The following is a 15,093-nucleotide window of genomic DNA, read 5'->3' as shown; positions in this document are numbered from 1 at the left end:
CCCCCCCCCCCCCCCCCCCCCCCCCCCCCCCCCCCCCTTGTTTTTTTTTTTTTTTTTTAAAAAAAAAAAAAACCAACCCTGAAGAACATAAGTTCAGTTACTGGAACCACTGTATTTATGTGGAGTTCATTAAGTTGCCACATCTTAGCATCACTCTTAATCACTGCATGTTTTCAGTCACCATAGATGCACATTTAAATGCTTTTATTCAAATGAGCTTCCTGACCTTAAAACAGACCCTAGCAACACTATGGGCAGCAATAAAATTTGTAGTAGAGCACAATGAAATAAAAGTAATCTAATCACATGCTTCAAGAGGAGGATTTATTTAGTTTTTTTTCTCTCTGAACATGGCTGTGTGTGTTCCTAATTATCAGGTGCCAGTCTTTGCTAGAGTCATAATATTATAGGTGACTGTTGATCTGAAATGATCAAACAAATACAGTGGATTTACTATAGTCCTCTGAATAAACATCATATAGCTTTTGAATCCCTAATAATTCAGGAAGCAAGTGACAAGTGATTCAGAATACTGCTATGCTACACAGTGAAGTACAAAACCAGTATTTCATTTAGGGTCCTAAACCAGACTAGCAACATTATGACAGCATTGTGACAGAGCTTACTAAGCCCAGTCTCCAAGCAGAACCAATTTGCTCAGGCACAGCACCCACAGATGTAGTTATTGTGCCTAAATATCCAGGAGCAGTTAGGGATTCATTATGTCCCATGCTATTGTGTGGTGCAGACATGACCTCAGTGTCCTTTTATTAATACTGTGAACTCTACAGCTTTCCCCAACCTGGTGAAAGCAAATAGAATGGCAACATATGAACTTCCAAAACTCCCACTATCTCATTCCACTTTGAAATTAAACCAGTGACCCAGAGAGAGTGTTACTTGTCTGAAATTGTCCTCTTTTTGCTGGAATAAAAAGATTTCTGCTAACAGAAATGCTTTTCCAACTTCTGTTTATTTATTTTAATCACACCTTGTATTTATGGGTAAATCAAAATTTCTTTCATCTTTGATTGCAATGACTGCTTCTAGACTTTGATCACTCTTATAGCTCCTTCTCAATGTCTTGTTTTTCTTCCAGAAGAAAAACTTCAGCTATGTTGTTTCTGAGTAAGATGGAGCAGGGAAGTGACCTGAAACCAGAGACTGGTGCCTGACCTCCACACACTCAGTAAGTACCAACAGCTTACCAATCTACTTTGATTTTGAATTATTTATCAATTAGTTAAATTGAAAGTGCAACTCAAACACCAAAATTTTCCAAGTAAAATTCTGATAAGGAGTTTCCATTAAAAAGAAAGTGATTTATTTAGTAATATAAGATTATCTCATTCCTCATATTATAAAGCAGACTACAGGGCCAAGGCCTTTACAACAGCTGAAATTTCTGCTGTCAGTTTAGCTCCTGTCATCCACCAAATAAGAATGGAAAAGGCTAAGAGGTTGTCTTTTATACTGAAGGCATCTGGCAAGATAACAACTGTGTCAAAGAATCCCTGAAGACTAGGAAAAGCCCCTTCCCAAGATGCAGCCCACACTGAGTCAGAGATGAGCCCTGCAATGAATCTGTAGAGCAATCAACATGCTAGGAAGCCAGACAAATACCTAGATTTGAGCATTACAATTTAGGGTCTCACCACTGATTCAACAGTACTGTAAGCCCTTGAATGATATCTATTAATCTTTTGTAATGAAGAGACAAGTGCTACTGGGGCTGAATGAAGGGTTTGTCTGAAAAGAGAAAGGAAGAAGAAAAATCTCACTGAGGAAGACATCATTTGAGTTACCTTCAGATCCTCTGCAAGAGGCTAATGTGTAATGGAGACAAGCTGTACCTTTGAACCATATGTTACAAAGTCCCTCCAGCTCATGAAGTCTACAAATCTGCGTGCAGAAGAGGCCTTTACCTGTTTTGCTAACTGTGTCTCCAGTCTGCTAATCACATCTTCCTTTCTTTGCACTGTACTCATCAGCTCTTGATATTTCCTGTACAGAGTGCTGTTTGATTCACTAGTCTTCATGTTGGCTAGTTTTATCTCCTCTCCCATAACTCTGACCTGTAAGGACAATCAGAGGGAGAACAAAAAAAAAAAAAAAAAAGGCAAATGAAGGAGCTGCTTGTTTAGTGGTAAGACCCTTACTCACAGAATATTTATTATTTCATATTTTTGTAGTCAGAATAGGAAGGAAAAACCTTAACTAGTGTTTACAATAAGGATATTGTCCATTTGTTTGCACTGCAGAAGGTGTAACAGCTGCAAACTGGAAAATGAACACAAACACACTGTGAATGGTTACATACTTACATGTTATCAATCAGAGAGACTGTGCAGGCACTACAGTCCGTACAGATATTTAAGCAAGGTACACCACGTTTTCCTCCTTTGCAATACTACAGCCAGTTTTTTAACCCCATTCAGCACCGAAGTATACACCAGAACAACTTTTCTCTATGATCTCCAGCTTAAGATACTGTTTTGGTAACTTCTGACAATTTGGCAAGCATATTTTTATAGATCTGCCTACTCTTGAGCTCCTGTGAGTGCCAACACTTGGTGATTCTCCTGCTGAGATAAACAATGTAGTGCTCCCTCGCTACTGACAGGTTTCAATGCTTTAAAATTTAGTTGCTGCTGGAGCCTTCTAAATTTTTAATTGATTTTGTAAACTTCACTTTCTTCAAAATCAATATCTCAATATCCCAGTCTTTTTTTAATCTCTACTTCATTGTAATGCAGTGGATTATAAATCTTCCATTCCTAAAGTGGATTTCTGCTAGCTTAATTCAAATGTTAAATGTAGTATTTAACAACAAGAAGATATCTGACTCCAGTGCATTCCAGACAGACTGAATCTGCAAAATAACCAGTTCCAAGTACTGTTAATTTGCCCTGAGTTTGGAACCAGAAAGACAGAAGATGGGCACTTCACAGGGCCTGTGCAAGTGAGTTATTCATGCTCTGTTGAACAGACTGCACCTCGTACTGGCAGCTGCATTTTGGTCTTCTGTCTATGTTAAGCAGAGAAGCACAATGCCTCTTACTCATTCTGAGTAAGAAAGGTAGGCACTCAATATCTGAGCCAGAAAACTGACCCTGCTGAGTCAGATGTTTTCATTAGAGTTTAGGGTGATTATAGTAAAAAAAAAAAAAAAAAAAAAAGATGGCTCCTTCTTTCTCTATGATGCCCAAATGTTGACTCTGTGCTAAAGGCACAGAGTGGGGACTGCAAATACATGATTTCTTTAATTGAGGTTGGCAGCTTCAGGGAGCCCATTGAATTAACAAATCCAATCCCTCAGAATCCCGGAGTGAAAGAAAACAAGGGATTTTACACTTGATGCAGAGCCCTCTCATTTGTAAGCTGCTTCTCATTCATTAGAAATACATTTGTTAGCTGAAAGGAATGGCCCTACTCTATTCTGTTGTATCTTCCGGCTGTTAGGTAGCAGCAAGGAATGCCTCTAGCAACATTTCTCCACGTGGGGCCAAAGTGCTAGAAAGGCAGACTATATAGCTTTGAAGGTTGCTGGTCTTTGGGAAGTACCCTATACAAAGCTGCAGAACCTTCATTTGCCTTAGGGTGCCCCTTCTACACCTTCCCAGTCAAGTACTGTTTTGCTCATTCCCTGGCTTGGATTTGACTTTCTACATCTGCCTCTTGGTATCATTGCATCTTCCTATATCACGGATGCTATTCCTGATGCAGTAACAGTCAACATTACCTTTGTTCATCTGTTTTTGTGTGAACTTATTGATATTACTCTCATGAACAATTCTTGTTCTTGGTTGACGATTGACTGATCTTGCCTAGAGGCCAACAGCATGCAGCTAGTATCCTTCCTACATTTAAATTGGTCAGAATAAGGAAATCTCACCATTAATACAGAACTGATGTAGGTTTGCAAAACTACATTTTACAGATGGAAGTTCCTAATTCTGAGGTGGTGTTTTCCAGTGCTTATAACAGTCTGTTCAATCCTTTACTGCCAAAATGCTTGACAGCCATTCCCAACCATCTTGGATGGTTCTTAGTTCTATGCTTTAATCTCTGACGCTATGCTCAGTCCTGTAGTTTTTGACCACCTGGAGGGAGCTGGTTCAATTCAAAGCCTCCATTTAGCTGTTGCTTGCAGTGATGCAGGAGCCCAAGCCGCCTGGCCCTTCCTGGCTTGTGTTACAATACAATTGTGTTTTACAGTGCAGACTGTATAATAATATGCTTCCTAAAGTTACATTATTCTTTGTCCACAAGCATGAAGCCTTTCTATCTACTTAGCCATTACTCGAGGAACACAGAAGTACTAGCTTAGAAAACACACCTAATTTTCCAATGGCTATAGTACAGTGCATCATATCTTGCTCTTACTGCTTTTCTCTGTCTCATTTAGTGCAATTACTGATGAGAAGAAAGACTAAAATAACTGATTGGTTTTGCAGAGATGCAATGGTTCTTCTGCAGAACTTTTCTACTTCTAGACGTTTCTCTACCAGTACTGCCTATATATTTATTTTCTGAGGACCTGCCAGACAGCTTTATCTCTGCAGTTTAATCCTGAGGTACTACATCCCCTAGCTTTTCCTAAAATTAGTGTGCCTGTCATAAGTGAGGAGGTAAAGGCTGTAAAGTAGAATGACATATATAAAGAACTGGTTTTCACTTCATGTGGACGCATTTGGGAAGCTGTTCATAGTTTAGACTCAAAGACCAGGAAATATGACCTGAATATCCATTTAGGGTGGTAAATCAATGTTCCCTAGTATAGTACAAGGTGCTGTCTGTATGCTAAACTGGAGGGAGTTTAGAGTAAGTTCCTATTTGGCTTGCACCAGAGCAACATAAGAGAACATCTTACCTGTTTCTCTGCATCCTCAGCTCTTTGTTCTGCTTCTATCACCCTCTGTTCCAATTCTTGCATCTTCAGAGCCAGAAAAGAAGTAGGGAAGAGGGGAGGGGGAAAGAAATAATCATCACCTGGAGATTTATTTGTTAGAATTCAAACCTTCCATTCCTTAGGTAGGTCACAGCTTTTTGGCATCTCTTGGGTTAACTGGTCAACTCTGGACTGCGGAAAAAATCCTTTGACCTTTCTCAGTCATCTGCCCCAGTCTGAATTTACTGGAAATGTTTCCTCGTTAGTGAGCTTCATCATTCATTACATGGGTCAAGAAAATAGTTCCAAATCCTTGATCTCATCTCTACAATTTATGTGCCATAGGCTGTTCCTGCAAGAAGCCTGCCTACAGTTCACAGTTTTTTCCTGTTTTCATTTCATCTCAAATTTATGATGGTGAAGAAAATAATCACACCTTGGAAGTCCCTCAGAAGGTTCTCTATTATGTCCCTTTATAATCAATGAATATTTTGGTTTAGCTTCAGAAGTATCCTAGACTTGTATCTGATAGGATTATGAATGTTCTTAGTTTTCATTTTAAAGAACTTTGCAAACTAATGGTACTTAATCTGAGCATTGCTTCTACTGAAACATGATCTACAGGTAAACAAATAGCTTCATTACTTGTGAAATACAGATGCATTCAGTGTTCTTCTAACAACTTAACAATAATCTCCCCCACACCTCTGTTTTCATGTGTTTATTTTTAAATAGCAGTAGGATTTCATTTGATGTTTGCAAGGTCATCTTCCATCCTCACCCCTATTTGATGGGTCTCAGGTTTTAGTCCAGTAATACCTATATCACTAAGTTTCAGCCATTGAGCTACACTGAATTTTCAGCATTTACTAGTGTTTTACTCATGAAAGAATGAAAAAGAAATAGCTTCAGTAAATTAAAAGAATCATGCCTCAAGCAGGAAACTTGACTATAAGGGAAACTGAACTTCTCTTTGATACATTTTACGACTCTGGATAAAAGTCAAGTTGGACACTATTGGAACAGTATCAACACTTTTGGAAAGGGAACTTCATTCATCTTGAGTTGATTACCCTGAAGGCAGATGTCAGTATTTCTATGTTTTCATTTACCATCCTTTAGATGGCAACAAGACTCCTCTTCATATGTTAATCAAAAAGAGCAAATTGATACCTACTGAAAAACTTATCAGAATTATATGCACATAGACACATCAGTGATCATGTAACTAAAAAATGCCATGACAAAGGAATGCACACTATGGAAGTTAAAAAGTGCCACATGTAGATACCTATCAGATACCTATCTGATTATTATTATTTTTATTTTTTTTCAGTATAGCATTCAAGGACAGCACAGTTCATGGAGCTTAATCTCCAAATAATTGAGGGCACTTCCTTGGCAGAGAAGAGAGATGCTACGAAAGATTACCCAGACAGCTGAAGTCCTAGAAAAGGCAGAGTATTTGAGAAACTTAAGAGACTGAGGTCTAGACAGTTAACATTACAGCAGTTGTCTGGGCACAAGCCTTTGTCCATTAGGAATAGTGGTCTCCTCAGGCATTTTTCTGTCAGTCTTGGAATAGCAATCACCGTAGACAGGTAATAGCAATTGTGCCTGCAAAAGTCATGCGAACTAGAAACGTAATACACTTTAGAAAGCAAAGGCTGTTTCTAACAGTAGATTCTAAGTCAGTTTCTTTTAGTTTTCTCATGAAATGATGGGAGCTACATTCTAATCGCAGTTTGGATGAATCTGTAGACTTTTCCCCAAAGGCTATTCTCTTAGATGTACAACTGGATTCTTCACAATGGGAGATCTCCATGAAAGGCTCAAGTTATTTTAAAAAGGCAGCATTGTTCTGGCTGAAAGAAAAATACTTTATTGTTCCAGCCTCAAGACAATTTGTTTTTTATTAGTAGTTGTCCTGGTTCTTGATCAGGATAAAATGAATTAAGTATGTTGGGACCATTCCTGATCACTAAAGGGTTATGAAACTTCTTGTGCAATCAAGATGATCTGGCTAAGTTCCAGACAAATCAATTACATCCTGTCACCCTAATCCCCTCTGTAACCTTAAATGAACTTGCACTTTTCTTAACTTCCTCTACTACTTTGTTGGGTTGCCCTACTATGAACTGTTAAGTAACCACTGTATTTCTTGTAGACGAAAATGATTACTTCACCCATCCCTGGTGCCAACTATCTCACTGGAGAACATTAAATTTTAATACATCCATGCTTGTAACGCTCTTTCAAATCCCTCAATGAACTAATAGTAATATTCGGTATTTACATGGGTCCTTTCATTCAAAATGCTTTATAATTTGACAAATGCTACTAAATAACTTGACCCAGTTCACATAGAAAAAAATTAGTGGCAAAGCAAATCCAAGTCACTCTTCTCCCATACACTAGCTTGCATGAAGAGAGAAACAGGCCCAGTTGTACAGCCCTCATTGCATGAGACAAAAGAGGCTTTTTTTAAGTGTTCATTTTTATCGAATTAGTACAGAAACTGGTAGAAGCTAGACAGATGGCCCTTAAAAGCTGCAAAAGATCCTTCTATTTGCCATTCAGATAGGCTTTCTCTCTCCTGACTGCTCAGAACATGCAAAATAAAACTAAGTAGAAAAAAGTTCATGCATGTTTCAGCCTCAATTTCCTCTTGTTCTCTTCAAGAGCTCACTTGTAACCAGGTCGTTGTGCTGCCAAGACAACAGCTTGCAGTGTCACTCACCAGCAGAGCAGCCAGAATGGAAATAACTAGCTGATTCCAGAGAAAACGGGCCCCTGCTGATGGCTGAACCAAGTGGGCATTCATGGCTATTGCATGCTAGGGGAGTGCAGGAGGACAGCAGAGTGCTGCCTGGGGCACTGTGCTGAGGCACCTTGGCATGCTCACCTGCAGCCAGGCGTGGGCCAACCCAAGCAGTGCTGCTGGAAATCTGAGCCCAGGTTACTGATGTGGCAACTCACGCCGTGTGAACTGCGGTGCTGGCAGTTAAACTGCTGGGTTTAAAATTCTTCTTGTTCTGAACAGTGATCTAGATTATTTTGTCTAAGCGGATTTTAAGAATCTGAAGGATTTAAAATGTTAGCATGCATTGTACTACGAGTGATTTTTTTTTTTTTTTTAATTTAGTTTTTTGAGTTAAAATAGTAAAATATGCCTTTAAATCCAAAAATTAGTTGAAGAATGATTTAAAGTTGAGAATCAGGTTTCCAAGCCTTCAATCACTAGCTTTCCCTGACAAAGCCATGTTTGATTTAAAAAAAATAAAAAATAAAAAAATAAAAAATATTAAAAAAATCCCATTGCTAAAACCATATCAGGGGTTCTCAGGAGCACCACAGGTTGGCCTCACAGTTTCAAATGGTGTCCATTTCTCGAGATTCTCTATCTTCCCTCAAAACTCGTAAGAAATGCAGTATAATTTCAAAAATGTCTGTATTTCTTCATTCTCACAGATGGACCCAATTATAAACAATCACAGTTGCTATAGAATAAAAATATAGATAGTATCTCTAGATATTATGCTATAGATAAAAATCCCTGGAATTGGCATTATAAGGTGTAATACATGCATCTTTTTTGGTTCTGCATCACTACCTATCTGAGTAGAAGGAGGCACTGTGGACAGGAACCTTGACATACTATGGGGCCTGTAGGGAAGAGAAATAAACCTCTGAGGAAGTAATTGCAGAACAGTTGGGAACCTGAGACAGAGGAGACTTGCCATCAACTGTGCAGTGGGAACATCACGTGCTTGAGCGCCTGCTCTAGGTTCTTGAGTCCACCTGTGTCAGGAGAGGACACGAACTGACCCACATTCGCTGGTGCTCTGCCCTTCCTGTATGACATTCAGAGTAGGAAACTGCAAGCCTGATAGCTCTTTGACCCTCCAAATGAGCCTACAGGGTGCTATACGCATAGTTACAGCGTAACCTGACCACTGAACCAAGCAGATCCTTAATTTTAACAGAGAGAATGTTGCTTTGACCAAATGGATGGGTGAATTGTCATAGAGCCCCTTCCTTGAGCAGCCCCACACAGCTGATTACAATTTTGTTCTCTGCTGTGGCTCACAGACATCCCTAAACAGACAGTCCGAGAGGTGCCTGCCAAATTTGCTCTCCAAAATATTGATAGATGGGTTTCTCTGTGTTCTGGAGGATAGTCAAGAGTTAACAAAGCACATGGCTACTTCTCCTGCATTATGGAGTCTGTGGAGTGCTGCACATCACAGTTGTTGTTACTAGACTTGCACCACATGCATACATGATTCTTACACTCTTTTGTCTAAATCAACTTTATGACTACTTTTAACATTCTCAAAGGCAAACAATATCTAAGGTCCACCTCCAAATCTACCTTCAAAAGATGAACAGGGTACTAGAATTGCATTATTTCTTAAAACAATACGGGAGGTGGAATCACTGTCTCACATAAAGTGTAAAGCATTAGTGGAAATGTAATTAGACTGAAAGCAACAATAAAAATCACTCCCCTCTGAAGTTGTTGTCATTTAAAAACACAACAAATAAAGACAAACCAGGCAGGCTTAAACGCACAGAAGTTACATAACCCAAAATGGAGCACATCTATCATCAGGTATAGCCTAAAAGCATTCAGAGTAAACTGCATTCAGTCACAAAGATTTCAACTTTTATTATTATTAGCAAAGCACGACTGAAAGGAATCGTACTCACTTTAATAACAGCGATTGAATGGCTGAATAATCTTTAACTGGACTGAAATATTGTAAGTCACATTTTGAAACAAGGAACTCCACAGTGAATTACAAACTTGGATAATGTGCAAATTAGAGCTTAATGAAAAAGCTTGAATTCAAATTGAAACGTAAACTATTTTGAGATAAAGAAAATGTACACCATGGTGGAAACAAACAATCAGACAAAAACAAATAAAACAAACAAAATCCCCACCAAAAATACCTATATCAAAATCTCTAATCTTTGCTACTCCTCTCCCCTAAGATTGCAGGCAAGTTCATATAAAGCACTTCAATGAGTTTGGTAGGAGTTGCCTCAAAACGAGATACTCTGCAAATTTCTAACATTGTGATCTTGAAAAGCATCTTAGTTCTAATCTTCAGCATCTCCAGAATGTTTTGACTGGTTATGCAATATTATTCTAACATTATGGCAATACATGTACCACTGCCCAGTCTTACAGTATAATTTCTCATCTTATAAGCTTTTCTATTGCCAAACCTACTACTATAATTACAAGAATCCACCTTTGCTCTGTAGCTGCCTCACACATTAGAGGTCCAGAATCTCGCTATGGTGTTTTCCAGTAGTCAGAATATCTGGTGATTTTCCAACAAACAAATCCAAGTACTTATTTTCACTAACACCATTTTAGTCACAGTTTGCAGTTTTAAACACAGTTTTAGTCACAGTCTCGCAGTTGCTGACAACAATACCACTATGGCAACATCCCTGTACCTCAAGAGATATAAGAAAAGTGAAATGACTAAGTGTAAATCAGAAAGAGATCCCTACTGCAGATAGGACTTTGCCTGATGGGTCAGTATTTAGAGAACTTTTGCTTTCCTGCTATAATTCAGAATGAAGCCGAAGTCACCACTGTCTCACCTTCTCAGCTAACAGCTCTCGGATCTTGCTTGCCTGCAAGCGGAATTTGAAGAGCTGGGACTCCAATGCAAGGCATCGCTTTTGCCAGTCCATACAGCTGCCTCTCTCCTCTGTGAGTTCAGCCATTGTGAAGTTATTTGTTCACCTGGGATACCTTCTCTGGTGCTCTAAAAATCCTAGAGAAAAGAAGGGGAAAAAAACAGCATTTTAAACTGGCAAACTTTTCATTCCTTAGGCCTAGTCTTCCTCAGTTTAGTCAATAGGACTGGGAACAAAGGTGATTTCTTCCACAAGCCGACTATGAAGTGGTGCTATCCCAAGTTATAGACATGCCCTCTGCCAGAAGTTTCTCTTTCTAGTGCTGTTATGGATAAACTGATCATACAACAGTAAACCAACTTGCGCTGACCTTGCTAATGGTCAGGATGTGGGTAATTATGTGAACTCAGGAGAACTTGCCCTCATCACCCTCTCAGTGGGGAGAGAATGATGGTTTCTAGCTGATGAGCAGGGATGAACTCTAGTGAGCAGCGATATCTTCGACAGACACAGCTGCATTTGGAAGAGGGTGGAAATCTAGAAAATGAAAGAGCACAGCTGCATGCAGCTACAGATATTACAGATGAGCATAGTGAAGCATTTAATCATACAAACGACATTCATTAATGGGTAACAGATAAATATTCAAATAAACTTTTACCTTTAGACTAAATAATTTGCTAGTGCATCACACTGCAAATTTCACAGCCATTTTGCCATCCTTACAGCCCTGCTCAGCCTTTTCCTATGAACTAGAAGTGTTTTTTCCCCCACCTTCTTCATACCAGTATGGTTGCAAACTCTCAAGTCAATAAAACTTTTAAAATATAGCTCACTCATTACCAGTTTGAGACACCAGTGTCTTACATCATGTAGACTGTTAAGAGAAAGTGACATATGAAGTAACACTGTCCACAAATTGCATCCAATTCTTAGTTAATCTCAAGAATTCCTCTTCCCGTCTGAAAAAGACAGTGAGCTGTCCTATCAGCTCTAAGTCTCAGAATGACTTTTCAAGTCCTGCTCTCTCTCTGGAAAATGTAAGGCAATGCACATGCTGCTCAGCACTGACAGCAGAGCTGGACACAAGGCCTAAGGAGGAGCTAGAGATTCTCTTGTGCTTTGTAAGGTCTGTGCTCTCCTTACCAGCCAGCTGGCATCCACGTTTTGTCATATCATAAAATAAACTTTTCTAGCCTTGAACAGCCCGAACTCTGGGCAGGACTCCTCTCCACCAGTTTGGCATATTTGATGTTGCTATAGGACCTGCCTACAGACAGGGATAAACAAAAAATCAGAAGAAACAAAGTTACACAACATGAAACCCTGAAAGCTTGTACATTTTCTCATTCAAGACTCAGGTTAAAAACACAAACCTTTACAACACAACCATGCTTCTAACGTTATCGAGCACTGCAGAGAGTAGAGGAGAAAGCCTTGAACATTGGAAGAACTAGACACAGTTACTCAAGACACATTCAACGCAGATAATTCTTCTACACACATCGTGTTCCTGTTTAACTCTCCAGGTACACATTTAATGCTGAATTCCAGAAACAAGAGATGGAAAGAACCTACTGGGTTGAGTGGACAAATCTTTTAAAGTTAACCACGGTCAAAAACCAGGAATTTGTTTTTTCCTATGTTTACAGCCCTTTCATATTATTTTCCAATAAATACATTTCTAGAACTTTTTTTTTTTTTTTCTTTTGGCAGCAGTATATCTGAAAACTATGAATATGCAAAAAGTGCACTCGCATTAGAAACATGACATATTCCATGCTTTCAGTCAGACTCTGAAATAATATCAGAAGACCTTATCCAACAAAAAGACCTAGGAAGCAAAAAGCACTGTAAGTCCTTATTCACACTTGCTGACTAAAATGAAGCTTGCGGAAGAATGGAAATGCAAACTGCTGGACAGTACTGCTTATGAAAAAGATACAAAGAAGCATACACAGAGAATCCATGCACTGAAAGCTTGTTTGCTGCTCTGTGTACAGGCTACCAAGAAAAGAAGTTGCAGCTTTTTAAACCAAAACCTACTTCAGGTGACCTGAGCATCTCTATATACAAGCTTGCAGGAAAAAAGCTAACAAGGAGAAAGAATATGATGTGGATTTCCAAGATGCAGATAGGAGAGCATCAGTGCAGCTTTGGGACATAGAGCTCTTTTTCCTTGCCTCCCCCCATCCCCCACTGCAGCACCATTCAATCCCTCATTTCCTCCATGTCAACAGCAGCAAGAGGAATCACGTATTCCTGCTCACACATGCTGCTGTGACAGATAGTCCATCTCTTCAGCACAGACAAGCAAGCAGCTTGTGGTCAGTTTGTCCAAAGTTCCTTGTCCAGAGGCAGCCTGTCTCCATCATCACTGCTGGAAATGACATCCATCTTGACAAGGAGTCAAGAGACTTGAATGCTCTACTATTGTCAATTCTATTGCTGACCTCTTTATTTCTGTGTTTCATCCTCCCCAGTCTGAGCAAGGTCAGTGACAACAAGTCCATTATCTTGAACATTTTGAACAATCTAAGCTAAGATTTAAAGCACTCCAAAAGCTCCACCTTTACTATATCTGTTCCTGTGCCACAGAAAGCAGGCTTTAGTGACTACAAGCATCATATGGGTGTCTTCAGACTGAAACATCATATGCAGAGCATTTTGTTTCCACATTTGTTTTACATTACTGTAACAGAACACAGGCAGTGAGGGACAGAAAACACAGCCTCTGTGCTCTGAACATCATTTTTACTGCAGCTTAAACATTTCACTTTGACCAATCTCTGCAGCCATCAGACATCCTGTGAAGATGACAGACAGTGGAAGATTATCTAAACAAGCACTTCATTAAAACAAAGAGATAGACCTAGCTAGGAACAAGCGATGTCTGAAGACAAAACTGAAGATGTTGAAGACATCAAGAGTTGTAATTCCACAAAGTGGAGAAAGCTGTGGTTGTTTAATTTTGTTACTCGGTAACTGTTTAGAAGTTTTGTTTTGTTTTAAAATGGGCACAGATTATGTAAGATGTGCATAATGATAGTGCCTTTAATCAAAATGAGAAGTGGCTGAGCGTTAGCAGACATTATAATACCAAATGAATGTGTACAGCCCAGCAACAAGCTGTGCAACACTACAAGAACAAACATTTGCAAAGCCAAAATAGTTATTAGTTCATCAGCTTCATTAAAACAATGAATCTCAAACTTAAAGGGACTTCTCACCTGCTCACGGGCAAACTCAGAGCTTCCCTGAGTTGGGGCCAAAGCAACAGGCCAAGACTTGGGAAAGAGCAGTGAAGTCACTCAGCCTTACTGCTTGTACATCTGACTTTGTAAGGTGAGAATGCTTAAGATGTCCCTCTGGTTGTATCTGCTCTTCAGCACAGCTGGCTCATATTTTGCAGGTAGGAGAGCTTGAAGTTACCCCAAGTATATGTAATAGTGTAAGCACACATAAAACAGCAGGCCACTTAATTCAGAACAGCAGGTACATAGATGAATAAAGGAAGGCACATTTTATCCCCTTTAGCTACATACAGCAGCTGTTAGTTATTTTGTAGGCAGGTAGTTTTCTTCAGTAGTAGGAAGTTTTCCAGGCAACGTGCTGGGAGGTGGAAAAGGGGACGAGGAGCAAATAAACAAAAATTTTAGGAAGGAAAACCAGCATTCTTCAGCAAGTACCAGTACAGCTTATAGAAATACAGACTTGTCTTTTCCACAGTCCAGCCCAGCAAATTACTAGAATCTCTAGCCCCAGTTCCTTGCCAGGCATTTAACTAGGCTTTCACACACTTCACAAGAGTGTAGGATTTCAATCTCAATTACAGGTATCAGCCATTCTCAAGCCAAAAGAAATACACTAGTTGTGGAAGGATCCTACAACACTAATTCTTTTTACTGGCACCTCTGCTCTGGATGTAATACTTCAGCTCTCAAATGAATTTTTTCATATAGGCACAAAGATATTTTAGTCTTTTTTCATACAGTTTAAGTCCACTGATAGTCAATGAACCTGATTTACTGCACAGTTTATGTCAGAGCAAAAGTAACTTCCTCAGCTAGACCAAAACTGCTGGCTGATCTAAAATACCCAGATCTAAGTCTGAGACTAGGAGAGGTGTCCCAGGTCTGTAAGACTCATTCCCTCTAAACTGTGGACAGTGGCATCATGTAATCCCTTTTGTAAATAAACATAGCCATTCCCTAGAACCACACAGGCATTTTTGCTCCCACTATTCCTGTTCTAAAACCTCACCCCTCTAATGAGCCGCCTTGTAATTACCAGCATAAATGTAATCATAACTAGCTTGTATCTGTTCATTCTTGCAAAATATTGTCCTTCAGCCTAACTCATTTTTCCCCCCCCCCTCCCTCGTATTTGCCCCTTGGTACATTCATAGATAGCAAAAGCGTCTCCTTAGAAAATTCATTTTACAAGGCCAGAGATAAGGAGCTCTTGCAGTCTTCTAAAAAGCTTACCACCTCCTTCTGCACCTGTTCCAACTTCAGTGCATATAAGAGGTGGCTTTT

General features: G+C 39.4%; 1 protein-coding gene across 3 annotated transcripts in view; it reads right to left on the bottom strand.

The window, feature by feature from the left end:
* Positions 1-15,093, bottom strand: part of PLEKHH1 (pleckstrin homology, MyTH4 and FERM domain containing H1) — a 53,910-nt gene that overhangs the window by 35,739 nt on the left and 3,078 nt on the right. For 2 of the 3 annotated variants that reach the window (XM_042813550.1, XM_042813552.1), the window contains exons 2-4: positions 10,517-10,692; positions 4,874-4,936; positions 1,926-2,075 (exon numbers count right to left, since the gene is read on the bottom strand). In XM_042813550.1, the coding sequence (XP_042669484.1) occupies positions 1,926-2,075; positions 4,874-4,936; positions 10,517-10,642 (339 nt within the window). In that variant the 5' untranslated portion in view covers positions 10,643-10,692. Of the gene's footprint in view, positions 1-1,925; positions 2,076-4,873; positions 4,937-10,516; positions 10,693-11,701; positions 11,739-15,093 lie in introns of those variants that run through there. The other variant, XM_042813551.1, reaches the window with a different exon arrangement.

The sequence above is a fragment of the Centrocercus urophasianus genome, unplaced genomic scaffold (genome assembly GCF_019232065.1).
Source record: "Centrocercus urophasianus isolate 14NV4802_14NV808 unplaced genomic scaffold, USGS_Curo_1.0 seq_14, whole genome shotgun sequence".
Classification (NCBI taxonomy): Eukaryota; Metazoa; Chordata; class Aves; order Galliformes; family Phasianidae; genus Centrocercus; species Centrocercus urophasianus.
Note: the sequence above shows the minus strand (reverse complement) of the source record. Positions and strands in the feature narration are given on the sequence as shown.